The 16,728-nt window shown below is 36.4% G+C and overlaps 2 protein-coding genes across 3 annotated transcripts; both read left to right on the plus strand.

The window, feature by feature from the left end:
- Positions 1-549: 549 nt before the first annotated feature.
- LOC141684730 (L-aspartate oxidase 2-a, chloroplastic) lies at positions 550-6,936 on the plus strand. Of its 2 annotated transcripts, none has more exons than XM_074489832.1 (8): positions 550-713; positions 1,463-1,612; positions 2,122-2,476; positions 3,382-3,624; positions 3,746-3,802; positions 3,919-3,999; positions 5,089-5,150; positions 5,629-6,936. In XM_074489832.1, exons 2-8 carry the CDS (start codon positions 1,473-1,475, stop codon positions 6,638-6,640), a joined length of 1,950 nt encoding a protein of 649 aa, XP_074345933.1. In that variant the 5' UTR covers positions 550-713; positions 1,463-1,472; the 3' UTR covers positions 6,641-6,936. The 2 variants fall into 2 exon arrangements, with proteins under 2 accessions (XP_074345933.1, XP_074345934.1); XM_074489833.1 differs by lacking the exon at positions 550-713 and adding an exon at positions 732-1,291.
- Positions 6,937-12,838: 5,902 nt separating this feature from the next.
- LOC141682666 (protein KINESIN LIGHT CHAIN-RELATED 2-like) lies at positions 12,839-16,138 on the plus strand. Its single transcript, XM_074487369.1, has 3 exons — positions 12,839-13,040; positions 13,647-15,573; positions 15,687-16,138. The coding sequence occupies exons 2-3, from the start codon at positions 13,658-13,660 to the stop codon at positions 15,892-15,894; spliced, it is 2,124 nt and encodes a 707-aa protein (XP_074343470.1). The 5' UTR covers positions 12,839-13,040; positions 13,647-13,657; the 3' UTR covers positions 15,895-16,138.
- The last annotated feature ends 590 nt before the right edge of the window (positions 16,139-16,728 follow it).

Consider the following 16,728-nt stretch of genomic DNA (forward strand, 5'->3'; position numbering starts at 1 on the left):
AAAAAATATATGAATGGAGAGTTATAATTTGAGTCGAACGCTCACATGTTCGTATGCTCGAACTTGTTTAAACGAGCTGGATTTACCTGACTCGTGAAATTAAATGAGCTGAATTTGAGTAAAAGATTTAGGCTCTATTAAATATAAAATTAAATTAGTAAGTTTGCCGCTAATTCATTTAGCTAATCGAGCCGGTTCGACTCGTAAAATTATCAAATTCACATAAAAGTTTAAATTCGATTAGTTAAACCAGTCGACTTAGCTTACTCAATTAATCTGGACTCCAAATTCGGATCATTCGATCCTGATGACAGCCTAAACCCAGGGGTCGGGGTAAAGGCGCGAAGTTCAACAACATTGGTCCAATGGCGAAAGTCAGGTGCGGCGCCTCGGGATCGTAGGATTTTCCATTCATTAACAGCTTTTATACAGGGATAGCAGTAGTAATATACAGTTAAATATAATACACACAATATTAAAAATACAAAAATATTGTGACAAAGATTCATTATGATATAATATAAGTAATTTCCTAGCAGTATCTTTTTTTCTCTATTACAAAAATTGTCTAGGTGCATCACATCCTGCGGCTGCGGACAAACAACTACTTGCAAGATTCTTCTTCTTCTTCTTCTTCCTCCTCAACGAATTCTACATACACATTTACATTTCATCTTCATTGTATATCAACCCTTATACATACAACACCACAGGTAACTCCTCGTTTCATTTTTGTTCTACCATATTGTTTGATGATTTGTCCAACCCATTTTTTTAATTATTTAATAGCTTCCTCAATATCAATTATATGTTTATATCACTTCATGTATTTTCTTTTACAATTTAGTTATATTTTTTAGGATTACCACTGAGTTTTTTGACTCATCTTAAATCTTAAGATGTTACCAGAACCTTAAGGTGTTAGAAGGAGGTCTCTGTGACGTGCCATGAGACTTTTGATTAATTTAACGGGCTGGCATAAAGATTAGTTATTATGTGTGCTTCCCAATGAAACTTTTGTTTTGGTTGGCAGTTGCAGATTCTGGGATACTTGTTTTCTTATGCTTTACCATTAATGGCCTCTACTTTGTTGGCTGTTACCTATTCTCTGTTTTGTTTTTACCTATGTATTTTTAGCCTTCTATTCTCATTACCAAGCTTTTTCTTCAAGAATGTGGGGCCCAATTTTGAAAATCTATGCATGTATATGTACATACATATAAGGTTTTGGCCTTCCACATGTCCTTCTCTTGGTAAAATTTCAAGGGTTAAGTCTCCCAGGATCCCTGTTGTAAGTTTTTTGGTAATTGAGTGCAACCAAAATCTTTTATGATATGCAGATAATTTGTTGAGATTTGGCTCATAGTAATCCCTTTTGTGTGGAGGGGATGTTAGTACCTTATTTTTGCAAATAAATGTGATGCAGAGATATGTGTTTAAGATTATATAGTTTTGCTTGCAGAAGGATTGCAATGACAAGCAGTGTAGCTGCCAGAAGTGGTTATTTGCAATTTAGAGAGTCAGCTTGCTGTGGGAGACAAGTTTGTGGAGGACTGACGTCTAGAATTTCAAGTTTATCACTAAAGAGATGCATACCAAAGGAGCTTTCAAGGTATGTGCGCGTGTATTCAATTTCCCACTTGGCATGTATAACATTCTTGACAAAATTGTTAATATCTCTTCTTATTCACTGCAACTGATATTCCTAAATGTTAAGATTGTACAAGATAATTTGACAAAACTACTACATGAACTTCAGTGTAATGTTTCATCTTTATGCTCCTTGCTCTCTATGTGCTGTTAAAAAGATACTGTTAACTTAATTGCAAGTCTTATGATTAACTTGCCTAGACATCAGGAGATTATTTCAGCTCCTACATGGCTACATCTGGACATAATTTTTAGTTGAAAGATTAGCTGACCGCTGACCTCACAGTTATGTTTGTATATACTTTTTCCGAGGACCCTATTTCTCAGATATGCTTTCTAATAGGCAGATATTGTAATATCTAGCGCAAGAGTATGTATCACATATATGTCATCCTGTTTAAATTATTATTATTTGTAATATAGCTTCTAGCAGTGTAAAGAGTGATTTTCTTTTTTAATGCTACTTTCCAGCTCAAGCAATGTGTCTAAAATCCTGAGGTTCCACAAATCTGGCTATTCTCATTCCCAAATTGTTAAGAAGTTGCAGTGCCATAAAACAGTGGTCACAGCAGGCCCGAGAGATGGTTCCCCACATTACTTTGACTTTGTAGTTATTGGCAGTGGAGTTGCTGGCCTTCGTTATGCCCTTGAGGTTGCAAAACATGGAACTGTTGCAGTGATAACCAAGGCTGAGCCTCATGAAAGCAACACAAATTATGCTCAGGGAGGTGTAAGTGCTGTGTTGTGCCCTTTAGACTCGATAGAGAGTCACATGCAAGATACTATCATAGCAGGGGCCTATTTATGCGACGAAGAGACTGTCAGGGTAAGTTCCCAAGTGCAGAGCTTTTATTTAAATTAGTTATTTAATTGTCTCCAAAGTGTCAGGCATATTCAACATGTTGTCTACATATGTGTATTTTTGGATTATTTGCAACCTTTTATATTAAACAACTAAGCTTCTTGTAATTAAACATACATGAAATATTTTTTTTTGCTAAGCTACATGAAAATTTTAAAAAAAGAACTTAAATTTTATGCAGTCTAGTACAGAGATATGCAAAAGTATTTAATCACTCTCTACAAGCTCTTAGAGTTGGGATTCTATTGGTGTTTCATCCTAGAGATACTCTTTTAGGGATGCCTTAGTCTACGAGCATTGGAATATTGGATTATGGCAGATGTTTAGGTAATGTGTGATCCCTCAGCTTATAAATATTAAGTAAGAAGAGGGAAGTGAACCTAGAAAAAAGGGGTAATACAGAGGAAGATAGTCAAAATAGGTAGATAAATACTTAAAATGCATTTATCAGTTACCAATACACTGCAATCTGCCACAACACATTAATGCCTCGACTTATAAATAAGTAGGAAGAGGGAAGGGAACCTAATAAAAAAAACAAAAATAAACTTGTTGTCCAAATTGAAAATGCTAGGAAATCCTAGCACTTGTTTGTGCACAGTAGTCAGAATTATATAGTTCATGGACTGTATGCATTTTATTTGCATGTTCTGGTTTACATGCTGGCCAAATTTTTCTATTAAATAGTGTTTATTGTAAGGATTGGTTTCTATATTGCATTTTCTTTAAGCATGTGAATAGAAGATTGTTTTTTCTCAGCCATCTGTTCCTGCATTAATATTAAAGAATTTTACATATGTTATTAGCCTGTAATACAATGCCTTTCTTGGTCCTCAATATGTATTTAAAATTTGGCCACACATATTCAGGTGGTCTGTACAGAAGGGCCTGATAGAATTAGAGAACTCATTGCAATGGGTGCATCTTTTGATCACGGGGAGGATGGAAATTTACACCTTGCGAGAGAAGGGGGGCACTCACACCACAGAATTGTGCATGCTGCTGACATGACAGGGAGAGAAATTGAGAGGGCACTACTGAATGCAGTTGTAAACGATCCAAATATTTCCGTGTTTGAGCATCACTTTGCGATAGATTTGCTGACATCCCAGGTTCGATGAATTATTTTTTTAATATTGTATGTGTATATTGCTCCTCAGGCTGGCATCTTAGAGGAATTCCAAAAATATCTATAAAGATACACCAACATTGATTTGTATTCCTGGGATGTAGGATGGTCCAAACACGGTTTGTCATGGTGCAGACATATTGAATACTGAAACAAAAGAGGTGAGTATTTGTTTGTAACTCCTGGCTTATTTTTTTTTATCAAAATTTAGTTTGAGCCATTTAGTCAGTAAACCGTTATCTCTAGATTTATATATCTCATCCACCTTTAATGCCAGGTATTACGGTTTATCTCAAAGGTAACTTTGCTTGCATCAGGGGGTGCAGGGCATATCTATCCGTCGACAACAAATCCACCGGTATAGTGAACTAGATATCACTTGCTGATTAGTAGATGCAATGGTTTCCAAAGATGAATATTATGCATAGCCCTGCTCTAGAGTAGTAATGTTTTTTTTATTCTTGACATGATCTTCCTGTTAGTTGTGGACCTAGGGTGGGAGGGAGGGGGCTTCTGGCTACCTCTAAATTTTAATCTATACTTTTTAAATATAATCTTTGATTTACATATTAGAAGTATAAAACAAGCAGGCCAACTTCATTGATGTTTAATAAGGTAACTTTCGAATATCGAGGCAAAAAAGATACATTACCACACATTTTTGTGCGTGTTATGTTTAACTTTTCAATAGAAGAAGTACTTAATTTTGAGGATAAATACTTGCTTTGATACACTTTCCAATAAATAAGCCCGCACTTTTTGAAAACACTTAAATTGGACACTCCTAGTACCGCGTTTTTGTTAAATAAATATGTCAATGAGGGTTTTTGTTTAATTATTTTTTGTTTTGTATTTAAATTCAATTGTTCAATGAACTAAAACTTGATTGATATAAGGTGCTACAGGGTGAATAATTTTTTTTTGACAATTGTTGTGGTTAGTCTGAGTTTGTTTCAATATATGAATATATCTGTAGGGTCCCAACCACCTTATTCTTAAAACTTATCTATGTTTGTATGCATAACATAATGTTGTATTTAATTATTACATATATTTTTTGCATAATGTTTTTTTAATTTTTTTGTAAGAACGAGAAAAAGATTGTGTTATGCTAAAACAATTTGTAATTATTACGTGATTTACAAAAAATGTTATTTTCTGCATAAGTAACGCCATATTTTATAATTTACAAAAAAGACATTGTATTTAGCAGTAGATTGAAACACATTGCGTTTCCCTTAAACACATTGTGTTTCCCTTAAAACAAATATCGAAGGCCAAATAATGGTTCTAAGTTCTAATTTTGACCCAATAGCTTATTTGATCATGGCCATATTATATATGTGGGAATTTAATAAACATTTCAAGTTGATAGTTTGATAAGAATCTACCTCATGATATAAAGTTCAAAGTTTTATACCTTGAAACTTTTTGTCTGCCACTGCAGGTGGCTACTGGAGATGGAATTGCTATGGCACATCGAGCTCAGGCTGTAATTTCTAATATGGAGTAAGTAAATGTCATGGATTTTATAAAATGTTTTCTTGTCATCTTTGAAGTCAGTTTATGACATATATAGCGTACCTAGGTTCTGGTAAACCATATTTTAATATAATAAAACCAGCAGGTAGAAGTAAAATTAATTTCTTGTGCAAGCGAATCCTATAGTAATTCGTTAAAGCTTGCGAATAATTGCTTTTTACAGTTAAAATATAAAGAGACGATAATATTTGTGATTTGAAACTTTGGTGTATCTTATTTCCCTTTCCCTTTTTAGGTGTCAAATATTTGTATTACAAATAAAAAAAGAGTCAAATATTTCTTAATTTGATTTGTATCCAGTTGTGTTTACACTTGCAATGTTTTCAGGTTTTCAGAAATCCTGTTAAAAGATGGGATAGCAAGTCCATTCTGATTAGATATAAAGTGGGTAGTAAACTATTTAATCGGTAGTAGAAATTAACTCCATTGTTGTTTTTTTTGCTAGATTTGTGCAGTTCCACCCAACTGCCTTAGCTGATGAAGGTCTCCCATCAGTTCCATCAAAGATGCGAGAAAATGCCTTCTTAATCACTGAAGCTGTCAGGGGTGATGGAGGCATCCTATACAATCTAGATATGGAAAGATTTATGCCTCTCTATGATGAAAGGGCAGAACTTGCTCCTAGAGACGTCGTAGCAAGAAGTATAGATGATCAGCTCAAAAAGCGTAATGAGAAATACGTGCTACTTGATATAAGTCATAAATCTAAAGATAAAATTCTCTCTCACTTCCCGAACATAGCTGCAGAATGCCTACAGTATGGCCTAGATATTACTAGCCAACCAATTCCAGTGGTTCCTGCTGCTCATTACATGTGTGGAGGTGTTCGTGCTGGTCTTCAAGGGGAGACAAATGTAGAGGGTCTCTATGTGGCAGGTGAGGTTGCATGCACCGGTTTGCATGGAGCAAATAGACTTGCAAGTAACTCATTGCTTGAAGCACTAGTATTTGCCCGAAGAGCTGTGCAGCCTTCTATAGATCACATGAAAAGTTCTAACTTTGATGGCTATGCTGCTGATTATTGGGAGAGACCTACTGTTCCCATGTCTTTAGGGAATAATGTATTACATAAAATCATAAGAAGGACAAGTGAAGTGCGGAAAGAACTGCAATCAATCATGTGGGATTATGTAGGCATTGTTAGATCAACAACAAGGCTCACAACTGCTGAGCAGAGGATTGGAGAACTGGAATTGGAATGGGAAGCGTACTTATTTCAGCAAGGATGGGAACCAACAATGGTGGGACTCGAGGCTTGCGAGATGAGAAACCTATTTTGTTGTGCCAAGTTAGTAGTAAGTAGTGCGCTTGCTAGGCATGAAAGTCGCGGCCTTCACTACACCACTGATTTCCCCGACTTAGAAGAAAGCAAAAGGATTCCAACAATCATCTTCCCTGGTCCGCCACTGAATAATACATGGAGTTCACGGCAGGTCCACAAACAGCAGATGTGCTAGCAAAGTGAAGTTCTTAAATTATATGTTCTGGCTACTTGTATTGCAGAAGGAGCCATTTGTCATATAGTTATAATTGATTATTTGCCATTTTTAAGAAGTCTTGGGTGCAACCGTGCAAGTAGAGTATGTCTTGGCTGGCTTTAAAATGTTCATCTTGACTTACAGTATTCTTTCAATTTAGATCCCCCTCCCTCCTCCCCACATATAGTTGTAAGTGTAACAATTTAATTATAGCTTTATTATAATTCATTATTCATATACTTCTATTCATTATTTATATACTTCTATTTAGTCCCCTTGCGTATTTGGATACCAATTTTTTTTAGAGGTTGTTATTTACCAATGCAGTAAAAATTTTACTGGAATAGTTATTTAGGGCTATAATTTGAGCCAGTTTTTTATGGTAGACTTCGATGGTAGAGGTTGTTGTGTTTCAGTCATTTCTCAGTCTTACCTACATGCAATTCGAGAGGCTTGTTTCAGTTATCTATTAAAAACTGCTGTGAGAAAAAGTGTTGTGAAGAAAATTAGATGACTGTTTGATAATTTTTTTAATTTATACATATTTTGAGATATAATATATAAAATAATATTTTTAGAAGGTTTGATAATGAAACTCATATGTACTTTTTGTATCCAAAAACATAGGAACATATGTTTGCTAACAACAGCATTTGAACCGAAAACGTTTTTTCAGACAACAGTTTTTAGAATTTATCAAACAACTTTATAATAGATTTTTAATGAAAAGTTGTTATAGCTATTTAATACCAAACGGGCCGTTGACTTATGTGCCATTGTGGTTGAACCTTGAGATTCCGCAGTTCTAGTTTTTTTTTTTTGACGAAAAATGAGAAACTTTTATTAACTCAAATCAGCTGCAACACAATTTTTCACCACAATAGGAACAGACCCCCTATTGAAACTACGATCAGAATAAATATGAGAAGCCCTAGCAAGCTCATGGGCAGCCATATTGGCAGACCGTTTAATAAAATACAACTCCAAGTTGTTTGACTGATTAAACTGTTTACGACACTCCATAATAATCTCTCCAAACTGTGATCTCATGGAAGCTTTACTCCGAATCGCCTGTATAACTACCAGACAATCCGATTCTATCACCACCTTCGACTCTCCCCATCGCATGGTCCAACTGAGGGCCTCTTTAATCGCCATTGCCTCAGCAAGTTCTGGCCTAACACAACCTTGAAAAAGCTTCGATCTTGCTTCAATCAGATCGCCTGTATAGTCCTTTGCGATTAAACCAACTCCATAAGCATTCTGGTCATCAAAAGTAGCCGCATCAACTGTAATCTTAACTGTATTCAGTTGAGGTTTCACCTAATTCTCAACTCCATCACCATCTGCCATAGGCTGGAGACGAGCCTTTGTAGACCTTCCTTGGGCAGCTGTCCATTGTGTAAGATATTCCTTTGATGTTGCAACTACACTATTAACCATCCATGCTTTATTATTCCACACCTTGTCATTACGAGCTCGCCAGATCGCCCAACAAACTGTGACTATCAGAGCTCGATCTTTGTTATCACGCCTCCTTAACACACCTTCCAGCCAATCTGAGAAACTCTGATCTTGATCAATATGAATGTGAATATTAATTACCCTCCAACACTGACTAGCAAAATGACACCCAACTAGAGCATGAAAACAGAACTCGACATCGTTTACACAGACTGGACATAACGTCGAAACTAGAACATGTCTTTGTTGTAGAAGTGTTAGCGTAGGAAGACAATTAGATAGAGCACGCCACACTGGATTTAGCACTTTCGGGGGAGCTTTAATTCTCCACAGAAGCTTCCAAATGCTGTCCGAAAAATGATCACCCAAAACTCCTTTTTGCAATTGCAGCATTTTATACGCGCTCCTGACTGAATAATCATCTGAGTTTTCAGACTTCCAATACAAACAGTCTGTGTTAATCTCTTCTTCAAGGTGAGTATCAAGAATGCATTGTTGATCCCGATCATTGAAAATATCTCGAATTACATCAACATCCCACTCCTTCATATCAATGCACATAAGAGCAGAAACATTATTATTTTCAATAGCTGGAGACACCGTAGTAATACATGGGTTCTCCTCACACTGAAGCCAAGGATGACCTATGATTTTGATCTCCTTTCCCGTCCCTATTTTCCAACGACTCCCCTTCAAAATTACTTCCTTTGCTGCCAAAACGCTCCTCCATATAAAACTAGGGTTGCTCCCTAAACTCGACTCCAAAAAATCAGAATCCATAAAATATCGCGCTTTATACAATCTTGACACCAAACTATCTGGGTTTGTCAAGAACCTCCAACATTGTTTTCCAAGCATGGCTAGGTTGAAGTCCATAAAATTTCTGAATCCCAAACCACCCGCATCTTTGTGAATGGTCAGACGATCCCAGCACATCCATGAGATTTTCGAGTCTTGACTTGTGCTCCACCAGAATTTTGACAAACTTCTCTCAATATCTTTTGAGATCTCCAAGGGCAACAAAAATACATTCATTGCATACGTCGGTAAAGCCTGAACCACTGACTTTATTAATGTTTCTTTCCCTGATTTCGACATCCATTTACCATCCCAACTATGGATCTTCAATTTCACTTTCTCCTTCAAGTAGCCAAGAAGCACATATTTGTTTCTCCCCAATAAATTTGGCAAACCAAGGTATTTACTATGAACATCAGCTTCTCCCCTTTGAAACACTCGGCAAACCTCTTCTCTATTATACTGAATCACGTTCGAACTAAAGAAGATTGAAGACTTCTGGCTATTAATTTTCTGACCTGAAGCTTGCTCATACAAGGCTAATAACTCCAGAACTTTCATTGCTTCATTTGTATCCGCCTTACAGTAAAAATAATTGTCGTCCGCGAACAACATATGAGATATTACAGGAGCTTTACGATAGATTCCGACACCATGAATCCACTTATTACTTTCATATTTACTAATCAGAGCAGACAAACCCTCTGCACAAATAATGAATAAGTAGGGAGATAAAGGATCTCCTTGGCGAATTCCCCTGCTAGGAACAATCGGGCCCATGTCAAATTCCCCATGAACAATATTGTAAGACACAGAAGTGACACATTTAAGAACTAGCTGCACCCATTTCTCACTAAATCCCATCTTCTTCAAAATTGCCTCTAGAAAAGACCATTCAATACGGTCGTAAGCTTTACTCATGTCAAGCTTCAAAGCCATAAACCCTTCCTTACCATGTCTTTTGCGCTTCAGATAATGCATAACCTCAAATGAAATCATGATATTATCTGAAATAAGTCGTCCTGGAATAAATGCACTTTGAGTGTCTGAAACAACCGTATTTTGTTGAGTAACCAACTCATCTAAAACCTTAAGGTGTTAGAGGAAGGCCCCAATAGGATCATATATTTAACACTCCCCCTCACTCGAAAGCCCATTTATGGGTCGAAGAGCTACGGCTCCCTTCTTCCTGAACGTTTGTAAACCCTATAACCATGACATCCACAGATGACCAGCAATCCTCTTCCAATAAAACGAACCCTACAGCCCTACACCCTGCTTATTCCGTATCCAATATTCAATCCAAAATAAGAACCTTAGATGGCACAACTGTTACCTACTCTTCCTGGGTAAAACTTTTCAAGTTTCACGCCATTGCCTACCGTGTCTTGAACCACATCGACACCACCCCACCTCCAGTAACTACGGATTCCAAATATCTCGCCTGGAAAGAACTTGATGCTTTGGTCTCCCAATGGATCTACAGTACTGTTTCTGATGATCTACTCACTCGTATTCTTGACACTGAAGCCACAGCTCGGAATACTTGGCTTAAACTCGAACGTATCTTCCTCAGCAACAAGAAAGCCAAAGCAGTCGCCCTCGAAACCAAGTTCGTGAACCTCACCCTCTCGGCAGTTGTTCCAGTCCTTTCGCTCCAGCTTGAGCGTCTGTCCTCCGCTCGCTCAAACTGCGAGGGAGTCTTAACCGGTGGCCAATGCTGTGGGGTGGCTGGGAATCGAACCTTAGTCCTCCCGCCAGCCTAAGCTCTGATACCATGTTGAGTAACCAGCTCATCTAAAACCTTAAGGTGTTAGAGGAAGGCCCCAATAGGATCATATATTTAACATATTCAACACCTCCTTCAACCTGTTTGCAATAACTTTCGTAATAATCTTCATCAGTACATTACACAAAGCAATTGGTCGTAGTTCTGTGACAGTGCTCGGGTTTTTATTCTTTGGAATTAAAACTATGTTTGTATCATTCAGACCATGCAATAACTCACCCGTCTCAAAAAATGACTTTGTTACCTCCACTATGTTTTTACCCACAATAGCCCAATGCCTTTGAAAAAAGGCAGGAGACATACCATCAGGACCCGGGGCTTTGTCCGGGTGCATTTCAAACAAGGCACACTTTACCTCTTTCTCCGTTACACACATTAATAACATCCTATTCTGGCTCTCCGAAATTGATGTCGGGACACAGTTGATCACTTCTAATGTCTCTGTCTGCGAGGAAGTGAATAAACTCTGGTAGTAATCCATAATATGATCAGCTAGACCACTACTCCATTCTTTCCAAACCCCCTGATCGTCCCTCAACTTAAGAATCTGATTAGTTCTCCTTCGCGTACTACACGATTTGTGAAAGTATTTGGTGTTCTTATCCCCAGATTCAAGCCACAGTTGCTTGGATCTTTGACGCCAAAATATCTCTTTCTGATCTAAAATTAAGAACAACTGTTGTTTAATAGCCTTATAAGTCTCCAACGACTCAGCATCTCTCCTATCCCTGTACAACTTCAATCTTTCTTTGCATTCCTTAATTCTTCTATTAAAACAGCCCGTAATTTCTTTACCCCAAATCTCCAAATTTCTGCTGCCCGCAGTTCTAGTTTAAGATATCATATCAATGATCTCAGACTTTCATATAAATTTTTATTGCCAAACAAGACATTGTGAAAATTCTAGTTTAATTTGATCTGTCTTTCTAATGGGGTCCGTTGGACACACATTAATCACTAACTCCAATAAAAATGGACTCTTTTTATTGATGGAATTGATATGGATACGGAGGGCCATTAACATTTATACATTTATTATTCAACCATCAATAAAAAAACCCATATATATAGGAGTTAGTGACTGTTACGTGCCCATAGAAAATCCCTAATTTGATTTTTAATGCCCGCTCATTTATCCTTTTTGATAAGAGTCACTTGTCTGCTTGAAGCTTTCTCGGTTTTACAACTCGGTCTCTGTCAAAAAAAAGTAAGGATTTTTGTTAGAATTTCTTAAAATTATCACCTATTTCTGTATTCATCCAAAAATTTCACATTTTGATTAATGACATACAGACTATTAAACAATAAATTCATTTCCGATTTTTTTCAGCTTTATTTTGATTATGCTAAATTATCAGATATAATTTGTTTATCTCGCTAAACTACGATCAAAACTTATCCAACTAAATTACGAACACAACTTCTTCCTAAATATTTTATTATTTTTATTATAAATCAATAATTATTATATATTTATATAAATATATTAAACTTATTATGTAATTAGAAAAATAAAATTTAAATATTATATAAATATTAACGGAACCGTGCATCTCACGAAATTTAAGCTAGTTATATATAACTATTGGAATATGATATCAAATAATTCTGGCAAGAAAAAATAGAAAGACGATTTAAGCTTCTTCATAAAATTTCATAAACAGAAAAGTAAGTGCAAAAAATAAACCCAAACCATAGTCCTTAAAAAATAAATCCGAAAACAGTAGTACAAAATTGAAAAAAAAAAAACAATTAATAAACCAAAAACCGTCGGAGCCTGACCCTTTGCTTGATATGGCAGTCAGTTGAACGTCCTCGTCATATCGGGTCGAAATCCCGTTATTTTCGCGCCAACTGTAACAACAAATTACCCTCGTCTTAAAAACTCGAAAATAAATAATATAATCAAAAATACGAAAAGACAGCGAACTTACAAATATTATTTTGCATTCGATGTGTCATCGTTGGTGGGGGGAGATAATAGGTCGTCTTCATTTTGCTTCCACATTCCCATCATCACCACCCCCCCCCTAGCTATATTATACACACACACAAATCTACCGTTTTTAATCCCTCACCATTTTTGTTTCTTCTTGTACATTTTGATCCTTTTTATACGAGAAAGAAACAGTTGAGGAGTTTTTTAAATAACATTTTTCATTCCCGTTTTACCCTTTAACTACCCTTGTCTCCCCCCTGCATATAAGTTTGTATGTTACAAATTTTTGTACATTTCTGTTTCTGTTTCAGTTTTTTCTCTGCAAGTTTAATTTAGAAACACCAGAGTCAGAAGAAAACTATCACCTGCTTCTTGACGTGTTTATTAAGGTACATGTTGGTGTTCGGTTTCGGTGTTTTTAGGACTTCTTAACTGAATTTTTGTATGTTGATCATTGTACATTTACTTAAAATGCAGTTAATTTTGCCTTGCTTGCTTGTGAAATCCTATATGTTGTTCTTGTTAATTCTTTAGACTCCTATGATGAGTAGCAAGATGTTCGTTATCTTTCGAGCCAAATGAATTGTTATTATAAATTAAGTTTTAGGATTAGAAATACGAGTTAGAATGAAGCCCAAACAGATACTTCTCATGCTGTAAACGGCAACATATTCCCATTTTGTTAGGCTTATCTGGATGGAAGAATACAAAAAATATATTTCTTTATTTCTTTGAATTATGACATTGTTCACAAAGTTCAGATGTTCTCAGACAGAAGTTAAGTTGACGCTTTGATGATTTAGTATTCTTGATCAAAGCTGATACTGGGGAAAAGTCTGAACATCAGAACATGCATATCTTGTAAATGGAGTTCACATGTGTCGCTTTAGGGGGATTTATTTATGTCTATAATCTGTGTTTTTATTGATTGGATATGATGACTACCTTCTGGTGTTCAAATTAATATGATAACTAACATTTTCCTCTATTTATAGCATTGCATTGTATGGCTGAACTTGATGGAACTAGGGATGGAACTCCTAGTGAACACAGTGGACGCTATTTGCCTAATAAAGAAATTTTCAGTAATGCATCTCCTAGAAGTCCCTTGAGTACCCACAGTCCTGATACTGACTCTATTGATTTATCCATTGATGGACCTGCTAATAATATCGAGCAGCTTTATCACAATGTGTACGATATGCAGAGCTCAGACCAATCGCCATCGAGGTATAGTTTGCTGTCCTATGGCCAGGAATCAAGAATTGATTCTGAATTGCGCTTTCTTGCTGGAGGAGATGTTAATGAGGAAAAGACAAAAGAAGTTGTGATGGTGAATGACAAAACAGTGGGACAGACTGATCTGGAGAAGCCAGAGAGCGAGCAGACAAATGAAAAACGTATAAATAAAACAAGATCTGCTCTTTCAAAATCTAGAGTACTATCAACACCTATTACCAAGAACAGGTCTTTACAGGATAAGCCTCCTTCTGGCAAACGAAATTCAAAGACATCAAATAAGGGTTATGGCCTGAAAGGTGAAAAGTTTTCCCCTTCTGGAGCAGTGAAGCTGAGGAGTGTGGCTGAGGTTTCTTTTGATGAAGGATACCTTGGACCTTACTTGCTTAAACAGACAAGGGATATGGTTTCATCGGGGGAAAATCCTAAAAAAGTTCTTGATGTCGCACTACGAGCACTAAAAACATTTGAGGCGAGTACAGATGGGAAATTCAATTTAGATTATGTAATGTGTTTACATGTTGTATCTGCATTGTACTGCAGCATGGGCCAATATAATGACGCAATTCCTCTTCTTGAGCGCTCCATTGAGATTCCAGATATGGATGAAGGCCAAAAACATGCACTTGCTAAATTTACTGGATGTATGCAGTTAGGGGACACATATGCGATGCTCGGCCTGATTGAGAATTCAATCATGTGCTATACAGCAGGTTTGGAGATTCAAAAACAAGTTCTAGGTGAAAAGGACCTTCGTTTTGGAGAGACTTGCAAGTATGTAGCCGAAGCTCATATTCAGATGCTGCAATTTGAAGAGGCTGAGAAGCTTTGTCAGAAAGCACTTGACATTCATCGTGAGAGTGGTACATCTGCCTCTTTAGAAGAAGCAGCTGATAGGAGACTTATGGGGCTTATATCTGATTCCAAAGGGGACTATGAAACTGCTCTTGAGCATTATGTATTAGCAAGCATGTCTATGGCTGCTAATGGCCAAGAAACGGATGTGGCTGCGATTGATTGCAACATAGGTGATGCTTATCTATGTTTAGCACGGTTTGATGAGGCTGTTTTTTCTTATCAGAAAGCACTCACTGTGTTTAAGTCCACCAATGGAGAGAAGCATTCATCAGTTGCGTCAGTTTTCGTTAGATTGGCTAATGTGTACAACAAGATAGGGAAATTCAGGGAATCAAAGTCTTACTGTGAAAATGCACTTCGTTTTTATATGAAGCCCGCCCCTGGAAGCCGTAAAGAAGAGATTGCTAATGGTCTAATTGAAATTTCCGCTATTTATGAATCTATGAGTGAACTGGACCAAGCCCTCAAATTGCTCAATAAGGCTCTTAAGATATTTGATGGCAAAGTAGGCCAACAGAGCACAGTGGCAGGAATAGAAGCTCAGATAGGCGTCTTATATTATATGATGGAGAACTACTCAGAGTCTTATAATTCCTTAAAAAGTGCAATCGCAAAGTTTAGAGCCACTGGGGAGAAGAAATTATCAATGTTTGCTGTTGCTCTTAACCAAATGGGACTTGCATGTGTGCAAGTATACTCACTTAATGAGGCTGCAGATTTGTTTGAAGAAGCAAGAACTATTATGGAGAATGAATATGGACCTTATCACCCAGACACACTCGGAGTCTACAGCAATCTAGCTGGTACTTATGATGCAATGGGCAGGTGAGTCCTTTTTATTCTTTAGATATGATTATTCGTTTAGCACATTGTCTGCAGATTGAATGGTATAAGGTTTTTTGTGTTAAATATTTTTTACTACATTGACGCGAATTCAGGTGGAGTGATGCAATAGAAATCTTAGAACACGTTGTGGCGATGAGAGAGGAGAAGGTAGGAACAGCACATCCTGACGTTGAGGACGAAAAGAGGAGACTAGCCGCATTATTAAAAGAGGCAGGCATGTCCAGGAACAGGAAATCAAGGTCGTTGGAAGTGCTACTTGATAGCAACTCTCCGATTGTTCCAGAAAATAAAGTTGAGTAATTACGATTTACTCTATAGATTTCTGCTTAAATATGAAGTCAGTGTGCTTATGTATGTTTAGTGTATCTTAGGTGCTAGGGTCACAGTGCTGCAAATGGTGATGAGCAACAATCTTTGAGGATATGGGAGAAAATGTTGTAATATGATTGTAAGAGTTGATGAAACTTCTGTGTCAGTATGTTATTTGTACAATAAGTTTGTAAACTTTGTAGTTGATAAATAAAACGTGGGAAGTTCCGATCAAGGCAGTGGTGAGATTTCCTTTTCTTTTGCTGTTGTGAATTTCAAATTAGGATAAAATGACGCCAGGACAAACCATCATGGAATCATGATTCTGTACCTTTCACCAAATTTTATAATTGATTTGCACAACTTTTTTTGTTACATCCTGTGGCTTTGAATTTCTGGGATCTCTGTTTTATTATGTCATGTCGAATATTGATGGTTTGTCAAAAACGTATTTAGGTTGCAAAACTAAATAATTTATTTTGTTATGACTTTTTATTAAAAATCCCTTCTATATATAATAGCACAACAAGGAAATAATATTTTGAGATTAAAAAGTCTCATTAAAAAGACTAAATTACTCCTATTTTTAATATTTATATAAAAGTTGTGTTTTGTGGAAATCAAACTCGAGTTGCTTCATTTTTCTATACATATTGTCACATGTTTCTTTTTATCAAACACATAATATGTAATTGTGCTAAAAAAATCTTTTATTTGACTTTAAAGATAGTTACTTGAATTCCGCAAAAAAAATGATAGTTACTTAAATATTCGCACAAATTAATTTTAAAGCACTGAATTCCAGATATAAAGTTAGGTATAGTA

Source organism: Apium graveolens, chromosome 9 (assembly GCF_009905375.1).
Source record: "Apium graveolens cultivar Ventura chromosome 9, ASM990537v1, whole genome shotgun sequence".
In the NCBI taxonomy this organism is placed as follows: Eukaryota; Viridiplantae; Streptophyta; class Magnoliopsida; order Apiales; family Apiaceae; genus Apium; species Apium graveolens.